General features: G+C 45.9%; 2 protein-coding genes and 2 long non-coding RNA genes across 35 annotated transcripts in view; 3 read left to right on the top strand and 1 right to left on the bottom strand.

Annotated features, from left to right (window-relative positions):
* pleca (plectin a) overlaps positions 1 to 15,752 on the top strand; it is a 60,927-nt gene extending 45,175 nt beyond the window's left edge. For 20 of the 29 annotated variants that reach the window (XM_029166520.3, XM_055512831.1, XM_055512829.1 and 17 more), the window contains 14 exons: positions 127 to 281; positions 359 to 485; positions 677 to 860; positions 948 to 992; positions 1,343 to 1,500; positions 1,597 to 1,775; positions 1,859 to 1,997; positions 2,073 to 2,429; positions 2,505 to 2,588; positions 2,656 to 2,760; positions 2,835 to 2,933; positions 4,503 to 7,844; positions 7,949 to 14,842; positions 14,948 to 15,752. In XM_029166520.3, coding sequence (XP_029022353.1) covers positions 127 to 281; positions 359 to 485; positions 677 to 860; positions 948 to 992; positions 1,343 to 1,500; positions 1,597 to 1,775; positions 1,859 to 1,997; positions 2,073 to 2,429; positions 2,505 to 2,588; positions 2,656 to 2,760; positions 2,835 to 2,933; positions 4,503 to 7,844; positions 7,949 to 14,143 — 11,169 coding nt within the window. In that variant the 3' untranslated portion in view covers positions 14,144 to 14,842; positions 14,948 to 15,752. The remainder of the gene's footprint in view (positions 1 to 126; positions 282 to 358; positions 486 to 676; positions 861 to 947; positions 993 to 1,342; positions 1,501 to 1,596; positions 1,776 to 1,858; positions 1,998 to 2,072; positions 2,430 to 2,504; positions 2,589 to 2,655; positions 2,761 to 2,834; positions 2,934 to 4,502; positions 7,845 to 7,948; positions 14,843 to 14,947) is intronic. The other 9 variants (XM_055512834.1, XM_055512832.1, XM_029166525.3 and 6 more) reach the window with 2 other exon arrangements.
* Positions 2 to 20,108, bottom strand: LOC114865419 (uncharacterized). 3 transcript variants are annotated; one of them, XR_008696102.1, is made up of 7 exons: positions 19,973 to 20,108; positions 19,305 to 19,372; positions 12,848 to 12,980; positions 2,799 to 3,750; positions 2,601 to 2,712; positions 1,375 to 1,472; positions 2 to 440 (listed from the first exon to the last, which is right to left on the bottom strand). It is a non-coding gene; the product is annotated as an uncharacterized LOC114865419 (long non-coding RNA). The 3 variants fall into 3 exon arrangements; XR_008696103.1 differs by lacking the exon at positions 12,848 to 12,980; XR_003787513.3 differs by lacking the exons at positions 19,305 to 19,372; positions 19,973 to 20,108 and adding an exon at positions 13,049 to 13,189.
* LOC114865417 (doublesex- and mab-3-related transcription factor 1-like) lies at positions 16,127 to 18,464 on the top strand. Its single transcript, XM_029166540.3, has 3 exons — positions 16,127 to 16,656; positions 17,853 to 18,091; positions 18,204 to 18,464. The coding sequence occupies exons 1-3, from the start codon at positions 16,218 to 16,220 to the stop codon at positions 18,321 to 18,323; spliced, it is 798 nt and encodes a 265-aa protein (XP_029022373.1). The 5' UTR covers positions 16,127 to 16,217; the 3' UTR covers positions 18,324 to 18,464.
* LOC114865422 (uncharacterized) lies at positions 19,084 to 21,677 on the top strand. 2 transcript variants are annotated; one of them, XR_008696106.1, is made up of 4 exons: positions 19,084 to 19,957; positions 20,031 to 20,232; positions 21,014 to 21,368; positions 21,552 to 21,677. It is a non-coding gene; the product is annotated as an uncharacterized LOC114865422 (long non-coding RNA). The 2 variants fall into 2 exon arrangements; XR_008696105.1 differs by having other exon boundaries at positions 21,472 to 21,634.
* The last annotated feature ends 1,008 nt before the right edge of the window (positions 21,678 to 22,685 follow it).

Below are 22,685 nucleotides of genomic sequence, written 5' to 3'. Positions count from 1 at the left end.
ATGTCATCACTGTGCTTATATTTATTGCAAGTTAAGTCATTTACTTAAAAGATACAAATTGACAGGAATACACAGAGTACAGTTTAGTTCAGTGACCAATCACAAGAATCTGTGCTCTTCTTCCAGATCACAGTTCACAGAGGGGATGAATGTGCTCTGCTGAACAACTCGCAGCCTTATAAGTGGAGGGTGCTGAATGACAAAGGCAGCGAGGCGTCTGTGCCTTCCATCTGCTTCCTGGTTCCTCCCACCAACAAAGATGCAGTGAACAGCGTCGCTGGGTGAGAGTCGGTCCAGGCTGTAGATTAGTCACTGACATCCAGTGAACAAGTGGGAAACTTTGCTTTCTGCTCCTCAGGCTGGACGGGAACCTCCAGCGACTGGAGACCATGTGGCAGACCATGTTTGTGGACCTGAAGAGTCTTCTGTCCTGGCAGTACCTGATGAGAGACATCCACATGATAAAGACCTGGAACATCACCATGGTAACTGCTCTGGCGCTTGGACACCAGATTGTAGGGAAATGTTACTTAAAGAATTAGAAGAATAAAGTTGTATTACGTATGTGTATATGTATATAGCACCCAAAAAATGAGATCCAGAAAATACTGAATTTACACTTTCTACTCCAAATGAATGAAGACTTTTGACTTCTGTTATATTTGCCTTTTCCCAGTTTAAAACCCTGAGGGTGGAGGAGTACAGGCTGGCACTGAGGAACCTGGAGCAGCACTACCAGGACTTTCTGAGAGACAGTCAAGACTCCCAGATGTTTGGGGCTGAAGATCGAATGCAGGTGGAATCAAACTACAACAGAGCAAACCAGCACTACAACACAATGGTCAGCTCTGCAGAACAAGGTGTGCACAAACGCATTGGACCAACTGTTCCTTCACTCCATCATTCAGTCATTTGTGTTGACCTTCAGTCATGTTCATGTGTGTAAGGTGACTGTCGGGTTCACGTTACAGGCCATGTGCCGCCCAGAGCAGGTAAGGTCACAACAGCAGAGCTTTGATTGGCTGAACGGACTGTGTGCACCTGTTGTGTTGTCATGTTTCACTCCACTCATCAACTCAATCAGCTTCATCATCCTCACTGATTTCCTTAATAATAATCTTCCTAACATCACTCTTTTTTTGTCTCTGCATGGGTTTTTGTGGCGGCTGATTACCAGTATTTATTATTGAGTTAATTATGTGAATTAACCACTGTAACGAAAAATCAACATGGAACTAATCTAATGTGAATCCACTGTAACTAACGACCACGTATTTACCCAGATGTTGTTAAATGGCGAATAAATCCTTCTTAAATGATTATTATTAATCCATCTAACCAGGAGAGCAAGATGAGTCTGTGTGCAAGACATACCTGACCAAGATAAAAGATCTTCGTCTGAAGCTGGATGGTTGCGAGAGCCGGACGGTGACGCGTCTTCGTCAGCCGGTGGACAAAGAGCCGCTGAAAGCCTGCGCTCAGAAAACAGCAGAGCAAATGGTAAGAGCAGAAGTAAAATGGTGACTAATGGAAAAAACTACATCATTAAAATGTAAAGATAAAGAGCTAGAGATATTTCCCTCTTTATTGTGACAGAAAGTCCAGTCAGAGCTGGAGGGCTTGAAAAAAGACTTGAACTCCATCACAGAGAAGACGGAGGAGATTCTGGCCTCGCCTCAACAGTCCAGCTCGGCCCCGATGCTGCGCTCTGAGCTGGACGTCACGCTGAAGAAGATGGACCACGTCTACGGCCTCTCGTCTGTCTACCTGGACAAGTGAGACTGCTCTTCTGAAGGCTTTATGGTGATTTCCAACAGGTGATTGTGCATCTGATACAGCGTGAACCCTCTGATTTCAGGCTCAAGACCATTGACATTGTGATCAGAAACACTAAGGATGCAGAGGACACCGTGAAGAGCTACGAGAGCCGCCTTCGCGACGTCAGTAAAGTGCCGGCAGAGGAGAAGGAGGTGGAGGCTCATCGCAGTCAGCTCAAGGTACGTGCTCCTTCTGGTGCTTGTTCCACCGGACTGCAGCCGCGATGTTCAGGTGATGACTCTGGGCTTCGACAGGCGATGCGCGCCGAGGCAGAGGCCGACCAGGCGACCTTCGACCGCCTGCAGGACGAGCTCAAGGCGGCGACGTCCGTCAGCGACAAGATGACGAGGCTGCACAGCGAGCGCGACGCCGAGCTGGAGCACTACCGGCAGCTGGCCGGCAGCCTCCTGGAGCGCTGGCAGGCCGTGTTCGCTCAGATCGACCTGAGGCAGCGGGAGCTCAGCCTCCTCGGGCGCCACATGAACTCCTACAAACAAAGCTACGAGTGGCTCATCCAGTGGCTCCGAGAAGCCCGACTGAGACAGGAGAAGATCGAAGCAGCGCCGGTCTGGGACAGCAAGGCTCTAAAGGAGCAGCTGACTCAGGAGAAGGTACAGAGAGAACCTGTCGCATATCTCTCAGTATTAATATAAGTACTGGCGTCTGTAATACATTTATAATTACAGAAACTGCTGGAGGAGATCGAGAAAAACAAGGACCAGATTGAAAACTGCCAGAAAGACGCAAAAGCTTACATCGATTCATTGAAGGTGAGCACCGACCTGTTCAGGTTTACAACAGAGTGAGGTCCCTTTTACAGTGTTTTCCCTCCTGCAGGATTACGAGTTCCAGATCTTGGCCTATCGAGCCCTCCAGGATCCCATAGCATCGCCTCTGAAGAAACCAAAAATGGAGAGTGCATCTGACAACATTATTCAAGAGGTAGGTTTTACCAGCAGAAATGGTCTGACGTGACGAACCGTTGGTTAACTGCTCTGCGCCTCCATTTCTTTCAGTATGTGACTCTGAGAACTCGCTACAGTGAGCTGTCGACTCTCACCAGCCAGTACATCAAGTTCATCCTGGAGACACAGCGTCGCCTGGAGGATGATGAGGTCAGAGCTCTTTGACACAGCATCAGCTTCTGTAGGAAAACTCAAACCACACTAATGACCGGGAGGAGTTGGTTTCAGACATATTAGCACAACATTTACTCTGCTAGTGTTCAGCGCGATGGAGAGCGTGACGTGGTGAAGCAAACGGTTTCATCCTAGTATCGCAGCGCATCACATTCCCACTACAGTACAGACAGTACTGTGTCTCATTTCCAACACTGTAGTAATCACACCATGTCTAATTTGGCATCATTACTAAATTCATGTCTTCCTGCTTGGACTGCTTGTCCAATAGTTTTAATTTGATATTTTATTTCCTCCTAAAATCACTCACTTGTGATTAAAAGGCTTCAGTCCAGCTCTCAGCCTTGTAAGATGTGGACTTTAGTTTTTCCCCTCTTCGTCTTTTCTAACTTACTCTTGTGTTTGATCCTTCGACCTGCTTGCCAGTGCTTTGCCATGGTGAATATTAATCACTCGCTTCAGAGATGAATTATCTAATGCACCAGGTATTATTTGTTAGAGCCTCTCCGTTCATATCACTCCTCTACACATCACACCCTCACCTGTAGTGAAGGGAAGGTTCAGGATTTTTCACATTTTAACCTGGCACAATTACCATGGTTTAAACTTTAAATTTGCAGGCTTATAATCTGTTATACAGCTATTTATGTGAGACAATAAACAAGTTGTAGGATTAAATGCTTATATCAGTTAGTCCTCTAGTGGAGAATTTATGCACTTACTTCAGTGTCTGCAGCTCTTGACTGTTCAAGGTTGTGCAGCTGCAACCAGGTCAGGGTGCCCATGCTGATCCCTGTCCACCAAAACAAACAGCATGTTCAGATGATACTGTAGCTGTGTAAACCAGAATTCAAAAAATGTTGAACCTTCTTCACTAGAGTCAATCACCGTACAAACACTGTGCTGTGCTTCATCTCATCTCTCGCTGTAGCTTTTGTCTGAATTAGCGCTGTTTGATCTTGGATTTATTTCTTATAAATCCAAGCTCACTGCTGCATCACCAAGCTAATCTTAGGGAGGGAATTCAGTTTCTCCTCTCGCTACACATTCTGCAGTAGGAAACCTTCTCTGTGCATGTTGATTTTTATTTCCTGTTTCTTATGAAGCCATATGTTTTTTGAAAAAACACTTTAATTTACCAGACAATTCAGGTCCTAAACACCGAAATGAATTATGCAAACAAACGACTATAACTATCAAATATGATCCTATAGTACACATTACCAGAGTCGACTACATAACTTTGCCACCTCAATATTATTAGTAGCTAATGCTTAGTTTGCAGCTGTCACATTCAGACACTTTTTGACAACAAGCTGACATTGTACTTCAAAGGGTAAAATCAGACCTTGAGTGCATGAAGGGAATGTGACGTGTTGTGCCGTGTTGTGATATTCTGTGTGCCGTGCTTTGAACAAACCTAATGAACGTTTCCCACTGAAGGATTTATCAGTGACCTCAGCTGTAACATAACCATGTGTTTACATTTGACATGCATTTGTAGGTTATATTCTCATTTACTCTCACTTTTGACTTCCAATACAGAAAGCTTCAGAAAAACTCAAAGAAGACGAGAAGAAAAGGATGGCAGAGATACAGGCACAGCTAGAGACGCAGAAACAGTTGGCCGAGGGTCACGCTAAATCTGTGGCCAAAGCAGAACTGGAAGCTCAGGAGCTGAAGCTGAAAATGAAGGAAGACGCCAGCCAGAGGCAAGGTCTGGCAGTGGACGCCGAGAAGCAGAAGCAAAACATTCAACTGGAGCTGACTCAACTGAAGAATCTGTCAGAACAAGAGATAAGGTCCAAAAATCAGCAGCTGGAGGAGGCACAAGTCAGTCGTAGGAAACTCGAGGAGGAAATCCACTTGATTAGAATCCAGTTACAGACGACAATAAAACAGAAGAGCACGGCTGACGACGAGCTACAGAAGCTCCGTGACCAGGCGGCAGAAGCAGAGAAGGTCCGGAAAGCTGCTCAGGAGGAGGCGGAAAGGCTTCGCAAGCAGGTGAATGAGGAGACTCAAAAAAAGAAAAATGCAGAAGATGAGCTGAAGCGTAAATCAGAAGCAGAAAAAGAGGCTGCGAGGCAGAAGCAGAAAGCTCTGGATGAGCTGCAGAAGCATAAAATGCAAGCGGAGGAGGCAGAGAGGCGGCTGAAACAAGCCGAGGAGGAGAAAGTGAGGCAGATCAAGGTGGTGGAGGAGGTGGCCCAGAAGACTGCTGCAACACAACTGCAGGCCATGTCATTCAGTGAAAAGACGACTAAACTTGAGGAATCGCTGAAGAAGGAGCAGGGAACCGTCCTACAGTTGCAGGAGGAAGCTGAAAAACTGAGGAAACAAGAGGAGGAGGCTAACAAAGCCAGGGAGCAGGCAGAGAAAGAGCTGGAAACATGGCGCCTGAAGGCCAACGAGGCCCTCCGCTTGAGGCTGCGGGCTGAGGAGGAGGCCCAGAGGAAAAGCCTGGCTCAGGAGGAGGCAGAGAAGCAGAAGACGGAGGCAGAGCGCGATGCCAAGAAAAAGGCCAAGGCTGAAGAAGCTGCGCTGAAGCAGAAGGAGAACGCAGAGAAGGAGCTGGAAAAGCAGAGGACCTTCGCTGAGCAAATAGCTCAGCAAAAGTTGTCTGCAGAACAGGAGTACATACGCTTAAAGGCAGACTTCGAGCATGCGGAGCAGCAACGCGGACTGCTGGACAATGAGCTGCAGCGCCTGAAAAATGAGGTGAACGCTGCCGAGAAGCAGAGAAGACAGCTGGAGGACGAGCTGGCGAAAGTCAGAAGTGAAATGGACGCTCTCCTGCAAATGAAGATTCAAGCCGAGAAGGTGTCGCAGTCCAACACAGAAAAGAGCAAACAGCTTCTAGAGACTGAAGCACTGAAAATGAAACAGCTTGCTGAGGAGGCAGCGAGACTGAGGTCAGTGGCTGAAGAGGCCAAGAAACAAAGGCAGCTGGCCGAGGACGAAGCCGCCCGGCAGAGAGCGGAAGCTGAAAAGATCCTCAAGGAAAAGCTGGCAGCCATCAACGAAGCCACGCGTCTGAAGACCGAAGCCGAGGTCGCTCTGAAAGCCAAAGAGGCAGAAAATGAACGACTCAAAAGACAAGCTGAGGATGAGGCCTATCAGAGAAAGCTGCTGGAGGACCAGGCTGCTCAGCATAAACACGACATTCAGGAGAAAATCACGCAGCTTCAGAGCTCCTCGGTTTCTGAGTTGGACCGACAAAAGAATATCGTGGAGGAAACGCTGAGGCAAAAGAAGGTGGTTGAGGAGGAAATTCACATAATTAGGATCAACTTTGAGAGAGCCTCAAAGGAGAAGTCTGATTTGGAGGTGGAGCTGAAGAAACTGAAAGGCATCGCGGATGAAACACAGAAGAGCAAAGCCAAGGCAGAGGAGGAAGCAGAGAAACTGAAAAAGCTCGCTGCTGAGGAGGAGAGAAAGAGAAGGGAAGCTGAGGAGAAGGTGAAGAAGATTGCTGCAGCAGAGGAAGAGGCCGCCCGGCAACGCAAAGCTGCTCAGGACGAGGTGGAACGACTCAAACAGAAAGCGGCCGAGGCAAATAAACTGAAAGACAAGGCTGAGAAGGAATTGGAGAAACAGGTCATTCTGGCCAAAGAGGCAGCACAGAAGTCGACGGCCGCAGAGCAGAAAGCTCAGGATGTTCTCAGTAAGAATAAAGAAGACCTCCTCTCGCAGGAGAAGCTCAGAGACGAGTTTGAAAATGCTAAGAAACTAGCACAAGCAGCTGAGACGGCCAAAGAAAAAGCAGAGAAAGAAGCTGCGCTGCTCCGTCAGAAGGCAGAGGAAGCTGAGAAACTGAAAAAAGCAGCAGAAGATGAAGCAGCCAAACAGGCCAAAGCTCAGAAGGACGCAGAGAGACTGAGGAAAGAAGCCGAGGCAGAGGCTGCCAAGCGAGCGGCGGCCGAGGCAGCAGCTCTAAAACAGAAGCAGGAAGCGGACGCAGAGATGGCCAAGCACAAGAAGGAGGCAGAGCAGGCGCTGAAACAGAAGTCTCAGGTTGAAAAGGAACTTGGATTAGTTAAACTGCAACTGGATGAGACGGATAAACAGAAAGCCCTGATGGATGAAGAGCTCCAGCGGGTAAAGGCCCAAGTCAACGATGCTGTCAAACAAAAAGCACAGGTGGAGAATGAACTGTCCAAGGTCAAGATGCAGATGGACGAGCTCCTGAAACTCAAGGTCAGAATTGAGGAAGAGAACCTGCGCCTCATGCAGAAAAACAAAGATAATACACAAAAATTACTTGCAGAGGAGGCTGAGAAAATGAAGAGCCTGGCAGAGGAAGCCGCTAGACTCAGTGTGGAGGCTGAGGAGACGGCCAGGCAGAGGAAGACTGCAGAGGCCGAGCTGGCAGAACAGAGGGCGCTTGCAGAGAAAATGCTGAAGGAGAAAATGCAGGCCATCCAAGAGGCCACCAAACTGAAGGCTGAGGCAGAGGAGCTCCAGAAGCAGAAGAACCAGGCACAAGAAAAGGCGAAAAAACTGCTGGAGGACAAGCAGGAGATCCAGCAGCGCCTTGATAAGGAGACACAGGGTTTCCAGAAGTCACTGGAGGCTGAGAGAAAGAGGCAACTGGAAATTTCTGCTGAAGCGGAGAAACTGAAACTGAGGGTGAAAGAGCTCAGCAGTGCTCAGGCCAAAGCAGAAGAGGAGGCTACGAGGTTCAAGAAACAGGCTGATGAAGCCAAAGTTCGCCTTCAAGAGACAGAGAAGCAAACTACAGAAACAGTGGTGCAAAAGCTGGAGACACAGAGGCTGCAGAGCACCAGAGAGGCCGACGACCTGAAGAAAGCCATCGCTGAGCTGGAGAAAGAGAGAGAAAAACTGAAGAGAGACGCACAGGAGCTTCAGAACAAATCCAAAGAGGTAGGAAATACTGTTGATTCATGCATCCTGTGCAGATAAGATTTAACCAGTACTATAAATGTTGTCACAGTTCTGACATTTTGGTGATGTTTTGTCTTTACCAGACGGCCAGTGCTCAGCAAGAACAAATGGAGCAGCAGAAGGCCATGCTACAGCAGACGTTCCTCACAGAGAAGGAACTGCTGCTGAAGAGAGAGAGGGATGTTGAGGATGAGAAAAAGAAGCTTCAGAAACATCTAGAGGATGAAGTGAATAAGGCCAAAGCTCTTAAAGACGAACAACAACGTCAGCAAAAGCTGATGGACGAGGAGAAGAAGAAGCTTCAGGCCATAATGGATGAAGCTGTGAAGAAGCAAAAAGAGGCTGAAGCAGAGATGAAAAACAAGCAGAAAGAAATGGAGGCGCTTGAAAAGAAAAGGCTTGAACAAGAAAAACTACTGGCAGACGAGAACAAGAAGCTTAGAGAGAAACTTGAGAGTCTGGAGGTTACTTCCAAACAGGCAGCGTCCAAAACAAAAGAGATCGAAGTTCAGACTGACAAGGTCCCTGAGGAGCAGTTAGTTTCCATGACGACGGTAGAAACTACTAAGAAGGTTTTTAATGGCTCTGTGGAAGCAGTGAAGAAAGATGGAGCATCACCTTTAGCATTTGAAGGAATAAGAGAGAGCGTTCCTGCTGAACGGCTCCTAGAGATTGGTGTCCTCACCAAGAAGGACGTTGACAAATTGAAAAAGGGAAAAGTCTCTGCCCAAGACCTTTCAAAGGCCGATAAGGTGAAAGCATGTCTTAAAGGTCAGAGCTCTGTTGGCGGGGTCTTGACTCCCTCCAAAGAGACAATGAGTGTCTATAGGGCCATGGCGGAGAACAAGATTACGCCCAACACTGCTGCAATGCTCCTGGAGGCTCAAGCAGCGTCTGGTTACATCGTGGATCCAGTGAAAAATAAACTGCTAACTGTGGACGAGGCTGTGAAAGAGGAGTTAATTGGCCCTGAGCTCCACACCAGGATGCTTTCTGCAGAGCGAGCCGCCACTGGCTTCAAAGATCCCTACACAGGAGCCAAAATCTCTGTCTTTGAGGCCATGCAGAAGGGGCTTATCGAGAAGGATCTGGCCACCAAGTTCCTTGATGTGCAGCTTGCAACAGGTGGCATCATTGACCCTGTTAACAGCCACAGGCTACCACTGCAGACGGCCTACAAGCAGGGCCAGTTTGACCCAGACATGAACAAGAAACTCACTGATCCCAGTAACGACTGCAAGTTATTCATTGACCCCAGCACTCAGGAGCAGCTCACTTATCAGCAGTTACTGGAGAGATGCACCAAAGATGCAGAGACCGGTCTGCTCATATTACCTGTAACAGAAAAAGCAGCAGTAACTGAAAGAACATACACAGACCAGGAGACTAAGGAAGTGTTCAGTCAATCAAACCTTGATGTGCCCTTTGGAAGGTTCAAAGGGAAAACTGTCACCATTTGGGAAGTCATCAATTCAGAATATTTCACTGAGGAGCAAAGGAAGGAACTGATCCGCCAGTACAAGACAGGCAAGATCACAGTGGAAAAGATTATCAAAATTGTCATCACTGTTGTGGAAGACAAGGAGAAGAATAATGAAAATGTCTTCAACGGTTTGAGGGCCCCCGTCTCTGCCAGTGAACTGTTGGAGTCTAAGATTATCAACAAAGACTTGTTCAACAAGTTGAGTAATGGCAAGATCACAGTTACGGAGATCTCTGAGATGGAGCCTGTGAAGCAGGCGCTGCAGGGAACACCCAGCATTGCTGGACTGCTGAATGAGCCAACCAAGGAGAAGATGTCCTTCTATCAAGCCATGAAGAAAGAACTCCTGTCACCAGAAGCTGCGGTGAACCTTCTCGAGGCCCAAGCAGCAACTGGGTTTGTAATTGATCCGGTCAAAAATGAGAAGGTGTCTGTTGATGATGCTGTCAAGTCGGGTCTCGTGGGTCCAGAGCTCCATGAACAACTTCTGTCTGCAGAGAGAGCCGTCAGTGGCTATAAAGACCCATACACAGGAAAGACAGTGTCTCTGTTCGAAGCCATGAACAAAGGGCTGATCAAGAAAACCCAAGGCATCCGTCTGCTTGAGGCACAGCTCTCAACAGGTGGCATCATTGACCCTGTGAAAAGCTATCGTGTCCCACAAGAGGTTGCCTGTAAGCGAGGATATTTTAATGAGGAAATGGCCAAGACCCTCAATAAAAACACAGAGGAAACAAAGGTCTTCTATGAACCCAACTCACAGGATGATGTGACCTATGCTCAGCTCATGAATAAATCTGTCACAGACAAAGACACCGGACTTCCGTTGCTCCCACTGTCAAAGAAGGCCTCAAAGCAGAAAGAAGACAAACAGATTACAGAGGCAAAGACAAAGGAGACCCTGAACCAGGCAACCATGGAGCTGGAGTATGGACCTTTCAGAGGAAGAAAAGTCACAATTTGGGAGATTATACACTCCGAATACATTACAGAGGAGCAAAGAATAGAGCTTATTCGCCAGTACCGACTGGGACAGGTGACAATTGAAAAGTTGATCAAGATTGTGATAACAATGGTTGATGAAAGAGAGGATAAAGCAAAGGAAGAGGTCTGTTTTGAAGGGCTTAGAACACCAGTGCCTGCCAGCTCGTTACTGGATTCCAACATCATTGACAAGGCTACATTTGACCAGCTCCAACAGGGAAAGAAGACGCCCAAAGAAGTTAGTGAGACCGAAAAGGTCCGCAAGTTTCTGCAGGGCACAGATCGCATCGACGGTGTCACAGTGGGAGATTCAAATGAAAGGTTAACTATATACGAAGCAATGAAAAAGAATGTGTTGCAACACACCACTGGACTGGCACTACTGGAGGCCCAAGCTGGAACTGGTTTCATAACTGACCCGGTCAAAAATCTGAAATACTCGGTGGATGATGCTGTGAAGGTTGCAGTTGTTGGACCAGAGCTTCACGAGAAACTTCTGTCGGCTGAGAAAGCAGTGACTGGATACAAAGATCCATACACAGGAAACAAGATTTCCCTCTTCCAGGCCATGACGAAGGAGCTCGTACTGCGGGAGCATGCACTTCCTCTGCTGGAGGCTCAGTTTGCTACAGGAGGAATTATTGATCCAGTCAGCAGCCATCGTGTTCCCAATGACGTGGCTATTCAGCGGGGCTACTTAAGTAAGCAAATGGTAAAGTCCTTCAATGAACCTTCAGGTGACGTTAAAGGTTTTACCAATCCCAACACCAGCCAAAGTCTAACTTACAAGCAGTTGCTGGAAAAATGTGTACGAGATCCCATCTCTGGTCTGTGCTACCTGCCAGTGTCAAAGGGTGAAGCTCCTGCTCCAGTTAAGAAATCATACCAGTACACAGAGGAGCAGACCCAGAACGATTTAGCCAACACTCAGATTGAGATTCCTCACAAGAGTTTTGCAGGAAAAAGTATGACTATGTGGGAAGTCATGAACTCCAATATGCTTCCAGAAGAGGAGAGGCGCCGCCTAATGGAACAGTATCGCTTGGGGCAAATCACAAAGGACAGAATGCTAATCATCATCATTGAGATCATTGAACACAGGGAAAGCCTGAAGGCGGAGCAGAGCATGTCATGTGATATCATCAGAAGAAGAGTTACTATAGAGGAGCTTTACAGCGCTCGAATTATTGACTTGCAAACATACAACCTTCTGAAACAGGAGAAGCTGAGCGTTCGTGAGGTTATGGAGATGGCCTCAGTGAAGCAGTATCTCTTTGGCACTGGCTGCATTGCTGGTATTATGTCAGACAGTCCTCCAAAAATCAGCATTTACCAGGCTATGAAGAGCGGACAGATTAAACCTGAGATAGCTTTGAATCTTCTAGAGGCTCAAGCAGCAACAGGTTTCATGATCGATCCAGTCAAAGACGAGCTTCTAACCGTGGATGAGGCTGTGCGCAAAGGACTGGTGGGCCCTGAACTCCATGACAAACTCCTCTCTGCTGAGAGAGCCGTGACGGGCTACAAAGACCCATACAGTGGAAAAGTCATCTCTCTCTTCCAGGCAATGAAAAAAGGCCTTGTTCCTGAGGATTATGCCCTGAGGCTTCTGGAGGCCCAGAATGCAACTGGTGGATTGATGGATCCTGAATACTGCTTCCACCTGCCCACAGACGTCGCCATGCAGCGTGGATACATCAATAAAGAGACACTTGACAGAATATCTGAACCTACTGCGGATGTGCGAGGTTACACTGATCCGACAACGGATGACAAACAGTCGTACGCCCAACTTCTGAAGAGAAGTCGCGTTGACAAAGACAGCGGTTTGCGTCTACTTTCACTGGCAGATAGAAGACTGCTCTTCAAGGGTCTCAGAAAGCAAATTACTGTGGAGGAGCTGCTCATTTCCCAGATTATCGACCAGAAGACATACAATGAGCTCAATGATGGCACCCTAACAGTTGAGGAGGTCAGCAGAGGGCTGAAGAAGTACCTTGAAGGCGTCAGCTGTATTGCTGGTGTGTTTGTAGAATCTACCAAAGAGCGTCTGTCTATTTACCAAGCCATGAAGAAGAACATGATCAGACCAGGAACTGCCTTTGAGCTCCTTGAGGCTCAGGCTGCCACAGGCTATGTGATTGACCCCATCAAGAACCTGAAGCTAAATGTCACCGAAGCAGTTAAAATGGGTGTTGTCGGCCCAGAGTTTAAAGACAAACTCCTCTCAGCTGAACGGGCCGTCACAGGCTACAAGGACCCCTATACTGGCAAGGTCATCTCACTGTTCCAGGCCATGAAGAAGAGCCTAATTCTGAAAGACCACGGAATTCGTTTGCTAGAGGCTCAGATCGCTACTGGTGGAATCATTGATCCACAGGAGAGCCACCGCTTGCCAGTTGAAACGGCGTACGAGCGAGGTCTCTTTGACGAGGAGATGAACCAAATCCTCACTGACCCCTCTGATGACACAAAGGGCTTTTTTGACCCCAACACTGAGGAGAATCTCACTTACCTGCAGCTGATGGAGAGGTGTATGAAAGATCCAGAAACGGACCTGGCTCTTCTGATGCTTAAAGAAAAGAAGCGTGAGAGGAAGACATCATCCAAGTCCTCTGTTCGCAAGCGCAGGGTTGTCATTGTTGATCCTGAGTCAGGGAAAGAGATGTCAGTTTATGAAGCCTATCAGAAGGGCCTGATCGACCACCAAACATACCTGGAACTGGCAGAGCAGGAGTGTGAATGGGAGGAAATTACAATCACATCGTCTGATGGAGTCGTGAAATCCATGATCATTGACCGACGGTCCGGTCGACAGTATGACATCGATGATGCGATCTCACGCGGTCTGATTGACAAATCGGCACTGGATCAGTACAGAGCAGGAACTCTGTCCATCACAGAGTTTGCAGACATGCTGTCAGGAAACATGAGCGGTGTCAGATCCCGTTCGTCGTCATTCGGCTCCTCCTCTTCCTACCCCATGAGCCCCATACCTTCTATAAAGACACCAGCAACCACATGGAGCGACCCAACAGAGGAAAGTGGTCCTGTGGCTGGAATCTTAGACACAGACACCCTGGAGAAGGTCTCCGTTACGGAGGCCATTCACAGAAACCTTGTGGACAACATAACGGGCCAAAGACTGCTGGAAGCTCAGGCCTGCACTGGAGGGATCATTGACCCAAACACTGGAGAGAAGTTCTCTGTTGCAGATGCAATGAACAAAGGGCTTGTGGATAAGATCATGGTGGACCGCATCACTCTAGCACAGAAGGCCTATAATGGATTTGAAGATCCTAGAACAAAAAGCAAAATGTCAGCAGCCCAAGCCCTGAAGAAAGGCTGGCTGTACTACGAGGCGGGGCAGCGCTTCCTGGAGGTCCAGTATCTCACTGGTGGACTGATTGAACCGGACACCACAGGCAGGGTCTCTATAGATGAGGCGGTAAAGAAGGGCTCCCTGGACGCACGCACTGCACAGAAGCTAAGAGACGTTAGTGCTTACTCCAAATACCTCACATGCCCCAAAACCAAGCTGAAAATCTCCTACAAGGATGCTCTAGAGAGAAGCATGACAGAAGAGGGGACCGGGCTACGACTACTTGAAGCATCATCTCAGTCTAGCAAAGGTCTCTACAGCCCATATAGCATCAGTGGGTCGGGCTCTGCTACTGGGTCACGTTCTGGCTCAAGAACTGGATCCAGGTCAGGCTCCAGAAGAGGCAGCTTTGATGCCACCGGATCCAGCTTTACAACCACGTTCTCCTCCTCTTCCTATAGCTCACCAAGCTACAGCCGCCGATACTGATGAGACAGGACAGGATTAAAGCAGTGTTCACCAGATGCCTAATCCTCAGTGGGATAAAGACTACCTTTATTCTGCTCTGCATGTGGTCGTTACCAGACTTGTAATATTTAATTTTATACAAACATCAACTTGTACAAGTTAAAATCATTTTGTTTTGTATATTTTCCTTTTAGTTATGTTCATGCCATGTTATTAAACCTAATTACCACATATACCACACAAGCAGCTTCTATAAGAGCTGCTTTTTATTTCAACTACGATTGTGCAAGTTATTTTTATTTTTTAAATTAAGCATTTATTGTTCCACAAACATTAATCTCCAATGTTATGTTACGCTATAGTAATAATCTAACCTGATGACCAAGACTGCTTCTCAAACAGGGTGAAAACACGTTCTTTGTATATTTCTGGACACCAAACCTCTGCAGAGCAGAATAAGGAGCAATGACACCAAGTGTGCTCGCCCAGCTTCAAGACCTTTTCTCTCCTGGGCTACACTGCCGAATAGTCTCTGCCAAAACCTCGATCCTGACATGTCTGTTATGAAACCTGGAGCAAAAGCAATATATAAATAAACCACAATGAGCAGGAGTCCATAATCTGAGGGACTACGAAGCTGAATACAACAACTAATTTGACAGATCTGGACTTTCACAATCCAACACATCATGTCACTGTCTGCTCAGACACGTCTCAAAGGTACGTAAAGACAGAAATACATAATAGAGCGTCATAGATGTCTAAATAACAAATCTACAGATTCTAATGTTCTCTGTTTTTTTTCAATGTTTTTGAATTTCACAGATCCCGTCTCCAGCTCCTTGCTCCCGTCTTCCACTTAGTTCGGACTGTGACTGACCTTCCGTTATGCAAGAGTCCACAGAATCACCTGCTCCCACGACATTACTGCAGATTTTCTAATGGACCATTTTGCGACCTGCAACTAATCTTCATCTTATGTACCAAGGCCTAAACCCTGCTGTGTAAGTGCCTGCAAAATACTGGAACACTTTAGTAGAGTGTAGAGTGTTAAGGTGGTGCAGTGGTTACACTGCAAAGTGACTGATGCATGACTGGAAAGAGCAGCGCTACCCTAATGGTGTTACTGTGTTATACAGTCCAACATTCTGTCAATCAGTCAAATAATAGTTCATTTTTTCCTCACAGGGCTAAATGTATGGTCTGAATGTTTAACTGCTTCGATTTACGTCTTATGGCAGACAGATATTGTAATGTATGTACTGTATATTGAGAATTACCCAGAGCACTACTGCTAAAAGCCATCAAGTAACACTTTTGAGAAAGATCTTTATGGGTTGCCACCAGATCCAGTATTTGTTTTGACTGCAGTTCTTCTTTGTAAAGCACACTATAGCCTTTTATTTTCATACTTTATATTTCTGCTTTGCATGATTTTGACATTTAAAAAAACAATGGTGCAAATTAACACTTATATCCATTAAAACACTTGTTTTCTTTCAAATGGTGTGAAGGATGTATTTTAATGAGGGTAATCAAGCCTTGTTTAAAATGGTGTATTTATAATAAAACGGTGACAAGGACTTTTATTGTAACAACCTACACTATGTAAATAAACATGGAAATTATACATTTTCTCTCTTGTTTAATGTCAGAGTCTGTGTTCGGTACAGTAAGAAACTACATCAAGAGTTTGAACGATGATCCCGGTAATGAACAGGTGCGCAGGACTGACCTCTAGAGGCCGAACGGTTCAACTACAACCACCCAGCGGATTTGATTTGAATTGAATTAAATAATTCTAGTTCTTCTTAGTTAACTGTGTAATGAGCAGAGGTTTGGGGCCTTTTATAGATATTTCCATTCTTATTCATCACACTGTCCTACTTGGTTTAACAACTGAGCCTCGTTCGTGGGTTTGAGCGGAACACGCAGGCTGAGCCTCATTGGTTCCCACCACCTGGCCGCTCAAGTCCCGCATTGAAAAAGATACAATTAACCAAATAATGGGGGGGGGGGTTCCCACGCGGACACCTGCAGCTTCCACTGCAATAAATAAGTCTGCCGTTTTCTACCGGGTGCTGGGTGATTCCTCATGTCCTTGTCCAAAGGAAAAGTACCGGAGGTCTCCGCGGAACCGTCGCGGCGGCCCAAGTGCACCCGGTGCCGCCACCACGGCATCGTCATCCCGCAGAAGGGCCACGTGAAGTCCTGCCCGTTCCTCGGCTGCGCCTGCTCCAAGTGCCTCCTCGTCACGGAGCGGACTCGGATCGCGACCATGCAGCGAAACCTGAGAAGGGCCGAGGGGAACAAACCCACGAGCAGACAGAAGCGAGCCTGCGCCCGAACCGAACCCCCGCGGGGCCCGGTTGGCGGCGCTCGTGCGCTGCCCACGTTTAACGGGGCCAAAGTCGCGGGAGCCCCACAGGGTTCATGGACGCCCCTGGATCTGCGGTCCGGACCGGCCGCAGGAGAAGGGCTGGCGGCCGGTCCGGACGGTTCCCCCGAGGAGCGTGGGAACGATGCACCGATCAGTGAGTATTAGCCCGGGGTCCATTCACCTGTAACATTAGCGGTCCCACATATTTACACGCTGAGCAAATATTATCAAATAACGGGAAAAGCTACAAACATTAAAAAATGGCGACCTGTTGCTAACGGCCCCGAACCCTGATATATGTGTTAAAGGTTTTATGATTCTGTGGCAATTTAAAAAAGATTTATTTGATTATATCACATATTTTAATTGTTCCGTTATAATAATGGGACTGTTGGAACATTTAATACTTTTCAGAATAGCACGGCTTAAATATTTTCAGCCCACACCAGTCAACAAAAGTATTGTGGTAATTTAATAGTAATAATTTTCACAAGCGTATTATTTAATAATAAATATTTCGTACAATTGCATATTTCTACATAAAATATTTAAATATGTTCTGGTATTTTTTAAATTCTTTAATATGTATTCAATTAAAAACAAAACATTTGCTTGCATTACTCATATTTGAGGCTTGGAGATTTTTATGATTCAGTAAAAGCGATAGGAAAACAGAATTTATTTATTAATTTAACTTTATTAAATAAAAAAATTAGAACAAACATTTGAAGTACATGAAATATTAAAATTTTCAGAATCATTTATAATTAGATTAGATTATTTTACCTACAGTTGCAAGAAAAAGTATGTGAACCCTTTGGAATTACATGGATTTTTACATACGTTGGTCATAAAACGTGCTCTGATCTTCATCTAAGTTACGACAATAAAAAAAACATGGTCTGTTTAAACTAATGCTACACAAACATTATACGTTTTCACATTTTTATTGAACATAACATGTAAACATTCACAGTGCAGGGTGGAAAACAAACCTCTAGATTAATGACTTCTCCAAGAGCTAATTGGAATGTTGTGAATTTAAATGATTATTGAATTTCATGTTATGTTAAATAAATTGTGAAAACATGTTTGCACAGTATTGTGCAGACTGTGTTTTTTTATTGTTGTGACTTAAAGATCAGAGCACATTTTATGAGCAATTAGATTATTAATTTAATGTGTCAGGGTCAGTGTTTGGGAACCTCTTGAGCAACATGAAGCCAATTAATCAATCCATAAAGTTAATGGTTCAAAACCAGTCCTGTAATTCTACATTATTGGCTACTTCGCACTAGAAACAGATAAAGAAATAGAACTAGTTTGAAACGTGTCACACTTTCCTTCCAGATGTTCCCTACTTTGGTGAACTGAGACCATCCGCTCCGGTGCATTTCATTCCTGTTCCACTTAGGATGTCCGGCCATTACGCCGGCAGCTGTGCTTCGTATCCAGCCTTAATGATCAACATGCCCTGTCTGCCACCTGTGCCTGGTGCCCTGTACAACCACAGCCTCTACAGACCTCTGATGCTCCCTCACTTCCAGCACGGTGCCATGCCGCCTCCACCAGCGCCTCCACCCCCTGCTGTAAGCAGCTTTATGCTTCATTCTGCGGAATGGCTGTATTAAAAATTAACTGCTGTGGCCCACGTCCAGTAATAAATCTCCTTCTCGCTTTAACATGTGTTCAACGGGTCAGGACTGCAAACCGGTCTTCTTCACTCTCCAACCAACGGTCCCGGAGGATTCCCAGGAGGAGCTGATGCCTGAGCCTCCTCTGGGCAAACAAGCTGACCTGGACATTGTGGGGCTGGACTGAAGCACCAGACTAATCTTTGTTTTATTTTGATCTTTTGTGCAGTTTGTTCTTTAACTGATGTTTAATGTGACATTTATGCACTGTTTAATGTTTATGTGTTAATAAAGGATGAGCGCTGTTGCCTTTTGCAAAAATATATAACTATTTTTGGGGGGTCTTTGGAAAGTGTTGTCTTCTTCTTCCAACACATCACTATCTTTAAGCAAATATACTGCTTCTTTTTCTAGTTCATCTAATGTAATGCAACTCCACTGTCCACTATGACACGTACTATAAAAATAAAACATGTAGTAGAATTGCTGTATCACCGTTCTGACAGCTACAAATAACGAGAATGCGTAGCCTGGTAGAAGTAGACGGAACAGTTAGCATTTGCCCGCCAGGGGGCGCTGCCCCGCCCTCCTTGCAGCATTATACAGTAACATTAACGTCATTGAGTTCATTTTTCCCTCACAGTCACTATTCTCTGTACCTTTAAAGGTATAAGTGTTTTAACTTACAGAAGGTTTACTGAAATAAGAAAGCGAGACACTGGACCCTTCATCCACCTTGATGAAATAAAGTGTGGCCTTTGCCTGTTACAGCTGATATTTGTCACCAACGTGTTTAAAGGACTGATGAATTCCTGGAGGAGCCGTACGCTGTGACACCACTGTGGTGTGACTCTCATTACTGTTGGTGCTGCTTCGCTGCAGCTACCAGCTGGATCTGGGTGAATTCCTGGTAATACCTTGACCAGAATCATCCGTTTACTCTCCCCACACCTCCCTCATGGCTGCTGTGTTTAAAGCCAATGCAAGATGGATATAAACAGTGTAGCAGGTGAACCAGTGGCCACTGACTGACTACAACAACAGTATATCACAGCAGTCTTTTTATAAACCATATAATACCACAAAATATTAAAAACGTGATTTTTACGACATACAGTACAACCTTATCTTTAAGAGTAAGAAAGTAGAATAAAAACCTCAACTGTACCTTTTAAAACCCATTCATGTCAGTGCTGCCACTTCCAGACGCTGTTTAAACACGGGAGCAGGTCTTCACTGTAAAAAAAAACAAAAAATAATTAGCTCCCTCTTCACTGAAAAACGATGGAAGTCCAGAAACCTCGTCCCTGTCACTGCTGTCGGTGCCATGTTTAAAGTGAAAACAGACCCGGTTCTACTGCACGTGGGACCTGGATCCAGGTCTCTAGAGCTTCACACTGTTTAAAATGCACTGTCACAGAATCCCCACGAAACAACACAGCAGCTTGGACTCAACTCATTTCATAAGTGTCACTGTTTCCTTACAATGAACGGAGGCCTCGCTACAGACCACACTGATCTGCAGCTCCTTCAGCATTAGTTATTATTATTATTTTCAATCTGGTGGATTAAATATTTGATCAACCGGAGGTTTGAGGGAAACTTTGATGCGTTTAGAAACGCTGGTTAGTGTCACTGTGGTTCTGCAGGCGAACGTTCTCCTGCACCTCAGCTAACCCGCTAGGCAGGTTAGCGGATGCTAACGGAACCTGTAAGCTAACCTGAAAACAGGCTATTTACAGCAACAGCGGCTGAATACGGCAGATATGCACGTGTTTCAGTGTGAAACCTGCCAGCATTTCTCATGTTTATCATTTAAAGGTTCGGTTCACTTACATGTGCCGCTTGCTGTTTTATCTGAGCGTTTTCATTTCTAACGTTCCGTTTTCATTAGACACAGGTGCGTAAGTTGCGTTCACGGACCCAGCCGTGTGAAGGACATCGGAGCACTGAAACCCCGACGTCTTCATCTGACCTGATTACAGAGAAAACTGACAGCTGTGACGTTCGCCGCTCTTTGTTATGGATAAAATTACCATCATATGCAGATGAGGGTTATTAGAAGCTTTAGTGTTGTGTAACGAGCTCCCACGCAAGTAAGGACATGTGAATCTAAATGTTTTGGCCGTTTAACAGCAGTTATAGTGAAAATGACATAATGCATTTGTTTGTGTTTTAAAGTTCTGAGGAAATGAATAGGTTCAAACAGCCCATTAATCATTTGCCTGCAGCGTCTGTGGACATGAGCAGCTTTCAGTTCTAAACGCTGCTGTAATCGCTCCAAGAATGTTGGCAAAGTCTTCCCACTTTATTACTTTCTAAATGAGCATTATAGTTCTTCTCTGAGAATGGACCTTATCTTTTCCACCAAGGCAGTTTCACTACACATTACCTGCACTTGTTTGGCCTCTTGTATATTTAATAATAATAATTTTGATAGAGGAGTTGCACCGTGGTTTCTGATTTCTGCATCAGTTGCAGAAGGTGGAGATGCAGGTCTTCGTTTAGAGCTAAACAGGCAGTTAACCCACAACCTGAACCAACACAAAGCGAAACTCAACTGTAATGATAAGGTTCATTCTTTAGTATCACCTCCCTGAAACGGCAAAGGGCACCGCAGTATAATTACCTCTGGTACTGGAAAACACTATGCAATAATCAGATTCAAGCCAACAATAACAGAAACTACCGTTGTGCTGTCTCTGCTCTGATTCACTACAACCCACGTCTTTACTGTTTTTTCTAGAATGCACTTGATATACAATGTTCGCAAACTCTGAATATAACTATTTACAACATTAAATCCACTCAGCTGAGTTTGTTGCCTAGAATATTTGTTATACACGACAATCTGAATCTCTCACTTCTCACCGTCAGGTCAACAGTCCATCACGGGGCCAACACATGGAGACACAACCTCACACATGAATGGGCCCATTCCAGTTGTACCACAACTGCATGTGTTTGAACGGTGGGAGGAACTGGAAAACCTGTAAGAAACCAGCAGACACAGGGAACAGTGAATGTCATGTGTCAGGTCCCAGCGCTGCCTCCTCAGGCTTTGAGGACCCGATTTGGGGACAACTCCGGCCTTTTGCACATGAACTACCCAGACATGCGTGACATGCTGGTGGTTCAGTGACTGCACCGTCTGGGCACTTCCTCAGACGGTGTGACAGAAACGGGGTTTGGAACTGGTCAGACAGGACTTCATTAGAGCAGAGGTGCAAAGGTACAGTGAAAAATAACATTCCAATCACTTCCTTTCATTGTTCAAAATGTTTGTACCAAAACAACAAACTATAAATCTACCTGAATCCTTTAATGTAATTTAGCCAGCAGCTCAAGCTAACGTGACATGAGGACATCAGACCTGCTAGACATCAGCTAATCTTATCGTCCTGTGTTATGTCAGACACACCCAGGCCTTCTTTATGCATCTGTGCTGATCAGATTCCTTCTGGATGAATTACACAAGAGTGAGCGTTTAACTACAGTCATTGACTTTTCAATCTGCCCTGAGGACAAACAGCTCCAAACATACCAGGAAGGTTTGGTTCCATCACATCTGTCAAGTGTGGACTCTGACTCGTTAAACTAACAGGCAACCTGCCAATGTGTGGTTTACCCTGGTGCCAGGTCATGAGCACAGGCCTCCATGGAGGACGTCAGGCCTTCATGGAGGACGTCAGGCCTCCATGGAGGACGTCAGGCCTCAATGGAGGACGTCAGGCCTCAATGGAGGACGTCAGGCCTTCATGGAGGACGTCAGGCCTTCATGGAGGACGTCAGGCCTCAATGGAGGACGTCAGGCCTCAATGGAGGACAGACGTCAGGTCCCCCTCACGCACACCAGGCACGGGTCCTGTTGCTATGATTTACAATCAAAGTTATCTAAGACAAAATGCTTTCTCACCCAGATGCTTTCAGTTTTACCTCAGGGGTGGGAGCGCGGAAAAACTGACTGTTTAATGTGTACTCATCTACAGTGAAGCCCTCCGAGGTCCAACTATGCAGTGAGCAGACAGCTGGCTGTCAGGAGGAGCGCTGTCAGGGCATCTGCTCACTGTAGATGCAAGGAGAAAAGGCCTGGGTGTGTCTGAGATAACACAGGATGATAGGATCTCTCCAATAGCACAGGAATGCAGAACCCACTATGGTTTGTTTGCATCGCCAAGATTAAAGCGTTGAGTGACTTTGACAGAATGAATCAGATTTTCATCTGTGTTGTTAGTGAACCTCAGGATGTGCTGAATAATCTGAGGCTGGTTTTTAGTGCAAGTCCCCTATGTGGAACAGAACTCACTATTCATGTTCTGGAGTCAGATCATTGTGAAGACATCACTGACAGGTCCTTTATTTCTAAGAGGCGGGTTTCAGTTCAGGAACTGGGCTTAAGTTGAGCATGAGGAGGATTGGAGACAAGGTGTGTGTCCTGTAGGGAGAGAAGCTACGACTGTGTTTGAGAAAAATCAGAACAAAAACTTAATCTCACTGATTTATTCTATGATGCTGCTAAAGAAAAGTGGACACAGATTAATGACACAAG

The sequence above is a fragment of the Betta splendens genome, chromosome 11, assembly GCF_900634795.4.
Source record: "Betta splendens chromosome 11, fBetSpl5.4, whole genome shotgun sequence".
NCBI classification, from domain to species: domain Eukaryota; kingdom Metazoa; phylum Chordata; class Actinopteri; order Anabantiformes; family Osphronemidae; genus Betta; species Betta splendens.
The sequence above is the reverse complement of the archived record's forward strand: the minus strand, read 5'-3'. Positions and strand labels throughout refer to the sequence as shown.

Coding starts and splice junctions, on each gene's coding strand:
- LOC114865417 (XM_029166540.3), top strand. CDS start 16,218: ATGTCCTTGTCCAAAGGAAAAGTACCGGAGGTCTCCGCGGAACCGTCG. Junction 16,657..17,852: donor TGGGAACGATGCACCGATCA/GTGAGTATTAGC, acceptor CTTTCCTTCCAG/ATGTTCCCTACTTTGGTGAA. Junction 18,092..18,203: donor CAGCGCCTCCACCCCCTGCT/GTAAGCAGCTTT, acceptor TCAACGGGTCAG/GACTGCAAACCGGTCTTCTT.